This window comes from Cydia fagiglandana, chromosome 19, assembly GCF_963556715.1.
Source record: "Cydia fagiglandana chromosome 19, ilCydFagi1.1, whole genome shotgun sequence".
NCBI classification, from domain to species: Eukaryota; Metazoa; Arthropoda; class Insecta; order Lepidoptera; family Tortricidae; genus Cydia; species Cydia fagiglandana.
In genome coordinates this window covers 11,572,250-11,585,516 of record NC_085950.1, presented here as the reverse complement: position 1 = coordinate 11,585,516, position 13,267 = coordinate 11,572,250, and the positions used below count along the sequence as shown (strand labels likewise).

Sequence of the window (13,267 nt, the reverse complement as noted above, 5' to 3'; positions counted from 1 at the left end):
GAACTTGTGGTAGTACTTAGTGACTTTTATTTGTCCCCCGACGATATCAGGTATACAGACGAAGCTCTTAGTACATTTTTCAAAATTTCAAAAAATGGTCCAAATGACTGACACTTATCAAACACATATCCTCACATATCACTGAAAGTTACCAATAGGTAACTATAGCAATACCTTAATATTACCTATGCAATATAGCTTTGAATAGTTACCTATTACACAATTTCCGATTGGTTACTAAAAGTTTTGATTGTTTAAAACAAAATTCTATAGTTGAAGCATCTACTTATGCTGCGCTAGATTACAATATTAGGGCATTGTCAAGCTGCGCGCAGAGCAGTTGAGTCAATCGCGGTATAAAATAATAAAGCTTACTCAAGCATGTCACACGCATGCACGACGCACGTGGGGTCAATTTTGAGCTCAGTCAGACTTTTATATGTACATAGGTATTCTACTTCGTTAATAGTATACGGGTAACTATTGAGTCATGGTCATAACGTTTAAATTTTCACCCTTATATAATGCTTAGCTCAATGACCGCTAGTATTAGAAAACTACAATAAAAGTTTGCAAATATCATTGTGAAGTTCTAAGGGTACTTTGAGAAAGTTATGTTGAATTGGCTTGGACACTAGGAAAGAATGAGTGAAAGAAGGCTAACAAAGAGAGTGTATACGGGAGAAGTAGAAGCAGGAGTTGAAAGGGGTAGACCTCGGCGGACTTTCAGATTGGGGAAATCATAAAGATAGACCAGGTCAAGAGAATCCTAAACCGGCGAGCGTGTATGAGGAATGTTATGAAAGTGAAGGAAGCGAAAGAGGTATGTTAGGATCGTAGCAAGTGGAAATCCGTGGTCTCTGCCTACCCCTTCGGGAAACAGGCGTGATTATATGTATCTGTAAATATTCATGATTATTGGAACAAGGTAGAAATATACAAACTGTCAAACACTAACTAAAGATAAGCACTAGAAATCCCTTTACGGTGGAATAAAAATGGATTGCGCATAAGGTCATTGCGTCAAAGATAGCAATAGTGCGAAAAGAAAGAGATGCGTAAGACTGAAGATAAATATCGAAGGCTATAATGATTAGTGATTACTGTAAGGGAAAAATTGGCAGTTCATGTCAGACGGAGCTATTCGGCGTGGTTGCGCATACGGAGACGCACGGCTGTCTCAGCTCCGTAACTTTTATGTGCCCCTGGTACTCGTTACGGTAGTTTAGTTTAATTTTAATTTACCTAATACCTAATTCTGTAAAAAACTAGCCAAGTCTCGATGGAGCTGCTTGTTTATCTCTAAAAAGTAATGAAATCTAGACAAAGTCGTGCCAAGTCTAAGGTTCCTTACTGCGATTTCTTTATTATTATAGTTAATGTTGTGTGACTTGGCCGTTGAAGGGTACACAAGGGTACAAAACCAGGTGCTCCATGACACCATTGCACCAATCTGTCGCCAGAACCGCTACCCATTGACGATGGAAAATTGCCACTTGGAAAACGTTGATTCAATAACCAGTCAATTGTAGGCTTGATAAAGCTGCGTATTTCAATAATACTTATGTATGGGCGAGCCTGAAACAAACACTTCTTTTTGGTGCAATGGCAGATTGGTGCAATGGTGTCATGGAGCACCTGGTTTTGTACCCTTGTGTACCCTTCAACGGCCAAGTCACACAACATTAACTATAATAATAAAGAAATCGCAGTAAGGAACCTTAGACTTGGCACGACTTTGTCTAGATTTCATTACTTTTTAGAGATAAACAAGCAGCTCCATCGAGACTTGGCTAGTTTTTTACAGAATGTTTTTGGTGGGATTTCACTTCTTTTTGTAGAAACGTGGGCATATTGATTTATTTTATTAGATTTTCTTATTTAACACATTTTTTTTCTTTTTAGGAGTAGTTTTTTTATTATTACAAATCTTTCTATTCTTTTTTTCCGGTTCTGATTATTGTACAGTAGCAACAGTTTTTCGTATTGCCCATTCATTAAATCTAATAATTAAATAATAATCAGTAATCCGTCACTAATCATCATATAATGACTTGGCAATCGCACATAATGCTTTACTCGTACCGTACTCGTAAATATGTGTAATGCTCAAACTGCAATTAGCGCTAGCGTTATGTTCAATTAGAATCATTTTTAATAGGTGACGATGATTCTTTTGTCATTATGCAGCCGTGCGATGGCCAAGTCATTATACGTATTACAAATTAAAGATATCTTATTGATACGGTTTTAACACCCCCTGGCACTGATTAAAATAACCGACTTGGTTTCACATTACATCTCAAAACTTTTTTGTAGTAAAAGCGTTGCGAGACTTGCACCTTTTTACATGTAATGTTTTTGATGGGATCTCATCTCTTTTTGTAGGCAGTCCTTCTTTTCGGGTACTCATACCCATACTATGTATACACATATCATAACTAAACACATCTTCATTCATACTCACATCGTACATCGTAGTGTACCTTTACTTTACCTACTATTTGTAGGAACTGCAACAGTAACTTTGTAATATCATATATTTATATGGGATTACAAACTTACTTATGCAGTTCTTAGATCTTTAAAACGTGACTGATATTGCAATATTTTTAGGTTTTCCCTTTATGTGGCCATTAAACCCTAACTCTGTACCAAATTTCAGCTCTCTGAGTTTATGGGAAGTACTAGTTCTATTCTGATGATCATGAGTGAGTTTCATAAATGCGAAACTTTGCTTTCGCTGAACTTCGGAACTAAATGACCTACAGACTTGAAATTTTGGATTTTAAGTATGTGATTATAGCTTACTGGATGACCAAAATTTCTGCGTTCTGGTCTTATCCAGAGGTTCTCAAATAGGGGCCTGAAAATGCGGCGAAATGGTTCCAGTAAAGGATGGTATGGTACGGCAGTGTTTGCTTCGCGCTCGACTTGGCGGGGGCACTGCCGTGCCCCCCGATTCAAAATGAGGATCCAGAGTTTTTTGCGTCAGTGTTTGGGGACAACGATAAGTAAGTGTTTTTGTATAAGAAAGCTCCACTATACCTAGAATCCATTTACTTTGTCGTTTTTTGTAACGGGGGTCGTTTGAGTCAAATCCGGTAGTTCGTTTGTGATGTGAGCCCAATAAATAATCCAAGTTTGAGACTTTAACGGCCGAACGCAACGTTGTCAAAAAACAAAAAAATCCCGAGAATTACGCTTGTTTTTAGATTTGGGCTACGACCGACTAAACGACTAGTTTATGACAGTATCTTCTCGGGACGCTTTTAAAGTAAACTTTCTAAGTACAATACGAGAATTAAAAGTTTCTCTGTAGATCTAATATTCTCCGAGATAAAACCTTTCAAAATTTATAATTCTTTTGAACTGGTATCCGTAGGCTAGGTGAGTGCCGTGAGTAAGCACGCACTTTTGGCTGAGGCAATGCCGCTTGGCAGGATTGTTCCTAAGGTCAAACAAAGCTGACTTGGCCCGGTAGCCACGCTCTGAGACAATTCGATGACGTTGAGCACCTGTCTCTAAAAACTTGTTTGTTAATTGCTACGAGTATTATGGTTTCAGTGGCCTTCCCGAAGTTCCTTCTCGGCTCCGGGACGGTATGGCCGTCCTACGCCCTGCTCATCCTCCAGAGCGCGTCCACGCCCCTCTCCGGACCCATCAGTCTCTTCGAAGAAGCCCTCATAGGCAGTCTACCCTACATCTCCAGCATTTTCATGTCGCCCTTCGGTGGAGTCATTGTAGATAAATTTGGGAGGAGATGGAGTGGCATTTTTACTAATGTTATAGTTGCGGTAAGTTTCTGGACCTATTATTATTTTTATACCTAGAGTTTATGTAGAGTCTCCACCAGATATATCAGACCGGCTAAGGTGCTCAAAAATATCTGACCACGACTCCGTTCCCAAGGCTTTAGAGCGCGTGTTCAGATATTTTTAGGCCGCTCTGATATATGAGATGGAGACTGTATAATGTATATATTATACCGGGTGTGGCCTGTAATACGAGCAAAAAATGTAACTGTAGGCTGTACTCTTCATACTGACCAACATTGGTTCAGCAACTTTCAAAAATAACTTGTGGTTTGATTTTTAATACACTTTAAAGTTTATTCTACGACGCAATGTATTGCGAATTTTGTTATGTTTAAGGCGTGACAAGCAACGTCAATCACAAATCATATGGCATGGCGACGGCGTCCATTGAAGATAATATTTATTTTGTATGAAAAATAGGAAGTCTAAATACTTCATAATTTTTAAAAGTTGTTGAACAAAAGTGTCACCGTTTAAGGAGTACAATCTATGTTTTAATTATTTGCTTTTGTTACAGGCCACACCCGGTATACAAAAAAAATAGTTTTGCATGTAAAATAATAGTATTTCCTGTGTAACAATTTTTGGCAACGAGAACTAGAATCTGACGTAGATATAATTATGTAACGCAAATGTTCATGCCAAGTTACAAGTCATTTCAGCATGTCGTTTTAAAATGAGAGCGGAGCGGCGGGTTCGTATGATTCTTAGGGCCACTTGCACCATCCCACTAACTCGGGGTTAAGCGGTTAAACCGTTAACCAAGTGTCAAATTGTACTGGTAACCATGGCAAATTCAGGTTTAACCGGTTAACCCCGGGTTAGTGGAATGGTGCAAGTGGGCCTTACAGACACATTCGAACGTAGATACACTGACATCAGAATGATATTTCAATCATATTATTTAGTTATTGTGCCTCTGACCGACGCCAATACATTCAAGGACAAGCACCTACGAGCGAAATGCGCGATTGATAACTATTTCATTCTCACATTCAAATATCATTCTGATACCAGTGTACTATGTCCGAGTTGGCCTGTTAAGACGAAAGTGGTGGATCTGTGCGAAATCGCTTTTTCACACAAACATAGTCAACATGGGCCAATAGTTGCCTGATAAATGTTTTCATTCATTCATTAGTCCTTGATTGCCTAGTCGACATCAAAAATATGCCTACATTTTCCGTCATCGACATCGACTGTACTTATATGTACAATCTAATTTACTCAAGTGTTTGTGCAAAAAGTTACTATAAAACAATACCTAATCTTACCTCCTGTCGAGATAATAATATTATTGCATGTTACGATAAAAAAGGCAATATAATATCCATTTATCTTGTTATTACTTAATATCACTATCAATAAAAATAGCGTAATAATTGTCGTGAACAATAGAATTTGGAAGGTAAAGTGGACCGTGGGAGTTGGATACTTAATTTTTTTGATTGGGAAGTTAATACTCATAAGAGGAAGCCTAAAACTTGCATCCATAGTAGAAAAAGTAAGAGCGTATCGCCTAGGGTAGTACGGGCATGTGATGCGGAGATTACGGAGGGATGAAAGTCGTGACGAGAAAGGTATTACGAATGAACGGGAGGGGAAAACCGAGGAAAAGGTGGATGGACTATGTGAGAGATGATATGAAACGAACGCAAGTGAATGATGAGATGACGGGCGAGAGAGGGGTATGGAAGAAAAAGACATGCTGAGCCGACTCTAAGTGAATGGTCTCAATATTAGTAAGGATACATGCTCCCATTTTAAACAAAAAGGGCAGAAGTAGATAGCTACTAGCGTTTTGGCACCGATCCACCGTTTTTGGGCAAATTTGACCCAACACCATATAATATTTAAAAAAAAAACCTGCCTAGTAGGAAAGAAAAAGCCCTTTCCCGAATACTTGATATGAAAAATTATATATTGACTCGTTAACAATTTTGATCATACCTCCCATATTGCACGTATTGTTTACCTTATTCTGCTTTCAGATATCGTGGGTATTTGTTATTTACGGGACAACATCTCCTATGTTATTAATTGGAAGGTGCTTATTTGGCGTCAGCGGTGGTCTACTTATGCAGGTATTTTTTTCTCTCTAAGGATTAATTGTTTTGAAATATACGATAATACTCGAACATGACTTAGAACTACATCAAGACATTAAACGGTAGCTAATAATTTATTTTCATCACGCAGAAACGTCTGCAAGCAATACTGTAAACTTTAATATTAAAGGAAAAATAAAAAAATTCACCAACTCCGACAAGACTCGAACTCGAGACCTTTTGGAACACCAATCGCTGCTACCAACGAGGGTTTCTGCGATCGAGATTTTCACTAGATGGCAACACCGTGATGAGAGGTCTGTTTGACAGCTGCTGTCAAAATCCACCAATAAAAAACAACATGGTTAAATAAACATGATTGGTGGATTATGACAGCTAGACCTCTCGCCACGGTGCTGTCATCTAGTGAAAAACTCGATCGCGGAAACCCTCACTGAACAACGCGGGCTTACCAGAAGCATGCGAAGCTTTCTATTCCTTCACTTAATGCTTACACGCCTAACCAGTTAATCCGTTTCGGGGATAAATGCGAACAGGAATATACAAGATTAGATTTTTAGAGATTAGATTAGATCCGTAACAAGCATATCAGAATACCATAACCAATTAGAACTATATTTACAGGTAGCCTGGGCATTCGCAGCAGAAGTATCCGAAGATGCCTGTCGAGGATTCATGTCTTCTATGCCATCAGTCATGTACGCTTTAGGTGCCCTGGTATCCATAATCCTCGGCTGGTTAACCACGTACCACAACACTGCTTATATAAACTTCGGCCTGGCAGTTGCGAATGCGATCACAATGTGGTTGCTTCCTGAGACCCCGGTGTATTTGTGCTTAATTGGAAAACATGTGAGGTAAGTGCAGATACACCCGCTAATGATTAGTAAGAAGCTTTAGCAGAATTCGTGGTCAATACGGACTGTAAAAAAACACCCATTTATGCTGTTGACTTAAGACATATCTGACATACCTAAGTACAAAGATGTTGGATACATGAGTTGTATCTTTTTCCGGTGGTTCGTTCCTCCATAAATTTCATTAAGTTAAGATAATTTAATGTAGTTACCTATTTATATTTCTAAAGGTACCAAGGATCATTTGGTGAAAGTGTAGTCAGGACAATTTTATGAATAGAATATTCCACAGTATAAGCAGATCAAGTTCAGTCTATTTTTTCTTGCAGGAAGCATTGAAATCGTTATCTTTCTACCGTGCGTCTACGACCAAAGACAAGGCTGTAATCGATGAGATGGCAGAAATAAAAGCCAACCAAGACAACAAGCAGAGGTCTGCGACACTAGTACCGACTGAAGGTAAGACAAACTGACTGCAAGTTCAAATATACTTCCTCGCGAATATGTCCAATGTCCAAAAATCTACAAAAGCCCCCTGTTAAGTCTGCTTATAAGCATACGGACAGGTAACTGCAAAACCCTATAAACTGCCTACAAAGATCATGGCATGACATGCTCTTGGGCGGTTTTATTATTGGGGGTATTAATAACGGGGGTTGCAAGGGAAAAAAATACTTATGCGGTAATAACGAAAAGCTAACAACATAGGATTTTATAATAACATTTATCTGTGATCCTTAAGCTTTTTATGTGGGATGTTGCCTTTTGTAAATACTAAAGCTATAGGTACCTAGTTTAATGACGGCTATTTTTTTTTTCCAGAACCCGTGACACAGGATCCCGAGAAGCAAAATCTAGCGAAAGAAGAATTTGTTCCGCCTGCAAAACTATCAGCTTTGCAATATTTCCGTAAGATACCTATTTGATTGCCTACGTTGTCCATCTTACATTTTTATCATTTTGTTTTGAAGACTCCTGCAATTTTGTGTCTTTCATTCCATGTCAGTTAAATATTTCTATTATAGCACCTATTAACTGTACCTAATGCAAAAGTACCCGGACCCGGACCCGGGTATGTCCTTAAACTACGTCCAAGACCACCGGTGGACGGGCAGCAGCGTCCCTCAAATTCGGTGTACTCGACTGCGATCGCCAACCCGCCTGCCAAGCGTGGCGATTATGGCATTCACCCCCCAAAGGGGGAGGCCTATGTTCAGCAGTGGACGTCTTATGGCTGAGATGATGATGATGATGAATGCAAAAGTTTTTAATTATGGGTCCAACCTATTAACTAGCAATTTGCTTGAACATAAGCAACATAACTTTCTACTGAAGTTAGAGGTTTTAGGTACTGTTCAGTAATTTGGAGGACAATCTTTCCCACTTGAGATTGGGCAGCTAAAAAAATATGTGTCTGTTATTTTAGACTAACCTCTAACACATATCATATTAAATCAAATCGAAACCGTGTTAGTCTTGAACCAACCCCCAGTTACAAATTACACATATTTTCCAGGCATTTCTCCTGGAGCGCGCTGGTCCTTTATCGTCGTCACTTTACTCATGACTCTCTCCATCTTCACGGGAGTTACCGCCATCCAAGTGTACGGTGGAACACTCTTCCTCAAGGCCACCCCCTCTCTATCGCCTGATGTGTGCGCCGTTCTTATGGCTTCGATCTTGATGGTGGGATCCATCGGTGGAGCTGCTTGCACGGATTTGTTTGGCAGAAGGGTATGATACAATTTAAAAAATTATTGGACTCCCTTGAATTTGTTGTTGCGTATGAAAATCCCTCCAAACAATGCAGAAATTGGAACTGCCGAAATGACACTTTGAAACTGGTCCGAGAATGCTTTGCTTAAAATCTATGCTACGTTCAGCTACGTCCCTGAGCGATCATGAACCCCATGCAACGACAAAGAGAAGTATACCTATAAATAACAATAAATACAGATCGAAAGAGAGAAAAAAAAAACTGATTTAAATAATATATTACACAAGACACTTAGGACAAAATTTCCCTAACGACCATTGAAATTTCTACTGTCGATAATACCTCTAAAATCCATGCAAATTTGTATATAGTTTCCAAACAGGTAATTGTTTTAACTACATCACATAAAATTCCCCAGGAATACGATTTTCAATTATATTTAGTATTAAAATTTTTGTCCCTAATTTTTCAGATTTTACTGACATCAGCATCTTTTATAAACGGGGTCTGTATGGTGCTGCTGGGTGTTATGGTGCGCTGGCCATTTGGCCCCGTGTGGCTGGTGCCTGCCGTTATACTGGTCTTCTGCTTCGTTTTCAACTTTGGCGGTGGCATGATACCGTATGTGCTGTTGGCCGAAGTATTCGTCCCTGAGGTGAGCTAAACTTTGTGAAGTTTAAATCAGTCATAAATTCGTAATAATACTAATTTATCACGCAGCATAAGAAAACGAGATATCCGAATAGGGATAACCTAAATAGGTTAATTATATAATAGAGTGCACGACTGAGAAGAAGAAATAGCTTATTGAATGAATGGACTATACACCTGAATTATCTCTTTCGTACGTGGCGCATTATTGTGAACCCTGCCGGTATGCACGAAGGTTGATATTGGTCTGTAGCCGCGCACGTCAGTTGACGTCCTTGGCAAAAGGGCCAAAGCCTTTAAAAAGTATTTAAACTGTAATAAGTACATTACGTACGTAAACGACTCGGAGCTAGACATCCTAATACCCGATATCTAGAAACATAATGCTTAGGAAGGTCACCCTGTCAGGGTTCTCCTTAAATCCTTATATTACCTCTGATTATATAACACTAGCTGTTGCCCGCGACTTCGTCCGCGTGGAATTTTATCTTCAACATTTTACATCTTTAGTACCTATAATTTTCATATCCAAGCAATATTGAAATTAAGTACTTTTCTTTTTTAGCAAGTTGTATGAAGTTTTAAGTCAAGTGGATTTTGATGTTGGTTGCTGAAATTACTTTTCTTGTATTCTCATAATGCCCTTATACAAAGATTCAAGTTCCGCACTCACAAATTATCTGATCTCCATACAAACTTTCAACCCCTTTCTCACCACCTTGGGGGATGATTTTCAAAAATACTTGAATTAGTTTTCATGTTTTTTTAATTTAATACATTTTTTTGCAAAAAGTTCAAGTTCCTAGCTTAAAATTTAATTTACACCCCAAGACGAACTTTCATCCCCTTTTTAACCCCCTTCGGGGTTGAATTTCCAAAAACGTTGCAATTACTTTTTTTTTGTAATCGGCTATTATGTCTTTCTAAGTAGTTTCAAAGCATTTGTAATGGATTCAAACTTTGAACCCCATTTTAACCCTGTTAGGGGATGAATTTTACGAATTGCTGAAATCACTTTTATTGTCTTCTAATAATATCCCCAAATACAAAGATTCAAATCCCGCGCTCGAAAAAATGTTTGATATCCATACAAACTTTCAACCCCTTTTTCACCACCTTAGGGGATGAATTTTCAAAAACGCTGAAATCAATTTTCTTGTATTTTAATAATATATCTTTTAACGAAGTTTCAAATTCCTAGCTTAAAAAACTTTAACCCCATACTAACTTTCATCCCCTTTTTAACCCTGTTAGGGGATGAATTTTACAAAACGCTGAAATTACTTTTATTGTCTTCTAATAATATTTCTAAATACAAAGATTCAAGTCCCACACTCGAAAAAATTTTTGATATCCATACAAACTTTCAACCCCTTTTTTACCACCTTAGGGGATGAATTTTCAAAAACTCTGAATTCAGTTTTCTTGTATTTTAATAATATATCTTTTAACGAAGTTTCAATATCCTAGCTTAAAAGAAAACTTTGACCCCATACTAACTTTCATCCCCTTTTTAACCCTGTTAGGAGATGAATTTTACAAAACGCTGAAATTACTTTTATTGTCTTCTAATAATATCCCCAAATACAAAGATTCAAGTCCCGCGCTCGAAAAAATGTTTGATATCCATACAAACTTTCAACCCCTTATTCACCACCTTAGGGGATGAATTTTCAAAAACGCTGAAATGAGCTTTCTTGTATTTTAATTTAAAACGTTTTTACAATGTTTCAATTTCCTTGCTTAAAATAAAATTTGCACCCGCAGACGAACTTCCATCCCCTTTTTAACCCCCTTAGGGGTTGAATTTCCAAGAATGTTGCAATAACTTTTTTTCTGTAATCGGCTATTATGCCTTTCTAAGAATTTTCAAAGCTTAAGTAATGGATTTAAACTTTGGATAAGTAATGGACTTGCTTAAAATAAAATTTGCACCCGCAGACGAACTTCCATCCCCTTTTTAACCCCCTTAGGGGTTGAAATTCCAAAAACGTTGCAATCACTTTTTTTTGTAATCGGCTATTATGACTTTCTAAGAAGTTTCAAAACCATTTGTAATGGATTCAAATTTCAACCCCTTTTTAACCCTGTTAGGGGATGCATTTTACAAAACGCTGAAATTACTTTTCCTGTGTTCTAATAATATCCCTAAATACAAAGATTCAAGTCCACCACTCGAAAAAATGTTTGATATCCATACAAACTTTCAACCCCTTTTTCACCACCTTAGGGGTTGAATTTTCAAGAACGCTGAAATTATTTTTCTTGTATTTTAATAATATATCTTTTAACGAAGTTTTCAAATTCGTAGCTCAAAAGAAAACTTTAACCCTATACAAACTTTCATCCCCTTTTTAACCCTGTTAGGGGATGAATTTTACAAAACGCTGAAATTACTTTTATTGTCTTCTAATAATATCCCCAAATACAAAGATTCAAGTCCCGCGCTCGAAAAATTTTTTGATATCCATACAAACTTTCAACCCCTTTTTCACCACCTTGGGGGATGAATTTTCTAAAACGCTGAAATTAGTTTTCTTGTATTTGAATTTGATACTTTTTACAAACTTTCAAGTTCCTAGCTTAAAATAAAATTTGCACCCGAAGACGAACTTTCATCCCCTTTTTAACCCCCTTAGGGGTTGAATTTCCAAAAACGTTGCAATCACTTTTTTTTGTAATCGGCTATTATGCCTTTCTACGAAGTTTCAAAGCATTTGTAATGGATTAAAATTTTCAACCCCTTTTTAACCCTGTTAGGGGATGAATTTTACAAAACGCTGAAATTACTTTTCCTGTCTTCTAATAATATCCCTAAATAGAAAGATTCAAGTCCACCACTTGAAAATTTTTTTGATATCCATACAAACTTTCAACCCCTTTTTCACCACCTTAGGGGATGAATTTTCAAAAACGCTGAAAATAGTTTTCTTGTATTTTAATAATATATTTTTTTACGAAGTTTCAAATTCCTAGCTTAAAACAAAACTTTAACCCCATACAAACTTTCATCCCCTTTTTAACCCCCTTAGGGGTTGAATTTCTCAAAATCGCTTCTTATCTCTTGTACACTTTATAAATGCAATCTGGTGTGCAAATTTCAACTTTCTGGCTTTTGTAGTTTCGGCTCTGCGTTGATGAATCAGTCAGTCAGTCAGTCAGTCAGTCAGGACACTTGCATTTATATATATAGATTTACAAAACTGAATACTTACTTTAATATAACTATCTTCTTACAGGTAAAAGGCTTCTCACAATCCATTATGATGCTATGGCTGTACATCGTCAACTTCATCTATCTTCTCGCCTTCGTGCCAGCAGTAGAATTCATAGGCCTGCAAGTTGTTTTCTTTGTGTTCGCGGGCTGTGCCTTCACCTGCACATTATGTACCTACCACATGATACCAGAGACCAAGGGCATGAACCCTTACGCCATCGAGGAATTGTTTTCGGCGAGAATAAAGGAAGGAAGGTGGTGGATGAGACCTACTTCTGAGAATAAGTGAGTCGTGTACAAAATGAGGTTGAAGAACAAAAATAATTTCAGTAACAAGTCTTATGTTAGTTAATATAGATCTGCGAAGATTTTGAAAGGTAGACGTGAAGTCTCTGATAGGCAATTGATGGCCAATAAATATGATTGGATCTTTAATAAAATCATATCATATCAAATGTTTTTGGCCTATCGTAGCTATAATAAAAAGCTTGTGGCCATCAGTGAGATGAAAAAGATTTATGATGATAATATAAGTATGATGAGGCTTGTATTAGACATGGACATGACAGTTTGGTCAATATGGCACTCCATACACAATGAAACCTTATATTTAAAGACTACTCAAGTTCCTGAAATGAGCCCTGAACAAAATGTGCTTTAGAAACAAAGACGTTTGTGATTTAATGTGGTAATATACAATTAATAACCAGTGATATCCTATGTAATTAATGCTTAATTTAATTAAATAATAATTAAGAATTCTCTGCTTGTTTTATATTAAAGTCAAGCCAGACGAGCGTAATTTTGTGAGTTGTGAGCTGCATAATTTTAACTGAAGAAATTCTGATATATGTCGGCAGACAACTGATTTTGCGTCGCCGTGTGAACCAAACAGGAGTTTTGTATGTTGTGAACAACCAAATTTGCGTACGTAGTTC

The 13,267-nt window shown here is 37.5% G+C and overlaps 1 protein-coding gene across 1 annotated transcript; it reads left to right on the top strand.

Annotated features, from left to right (window-relative positions):
* The first annotated feature begins 2,961 nt into the window (after positions 1–2,961).
* LOC134673702 (solute carrier family 2, facilitated glucose transporter member 2-like) lies at positions 2,962–13,053 on the top strand. Its single transcript, XM_063531702.1, has 9 exons — positions 2,962–3,014; positions 3,568–3,797; positions 5,810–5,902; positions 6,512–6,744; positions 7,074–7,203; positions 7,567–7,653; positions 8,261–8,478; positions 8,934–9,116; positions 12,352–13,053. The coding sequence occupies exons 5-9, from the start codon at positions 7,140–7,142 to the stop codon at positions 12,616–12,618; spliced, it is 819 nt and encodes a 272-aa protein (XP_063387772.1). The 5' UTR covers positions 2,962–3,014; positions 3,568–3,797; positions 5,810–5,902; positions 6,512–6,744; positions 7,074–7,139; the 3' UTR covers positions 12,619–13,053.
* Positions 13,054–13,267: the final 214 nt, after the last annotated feature.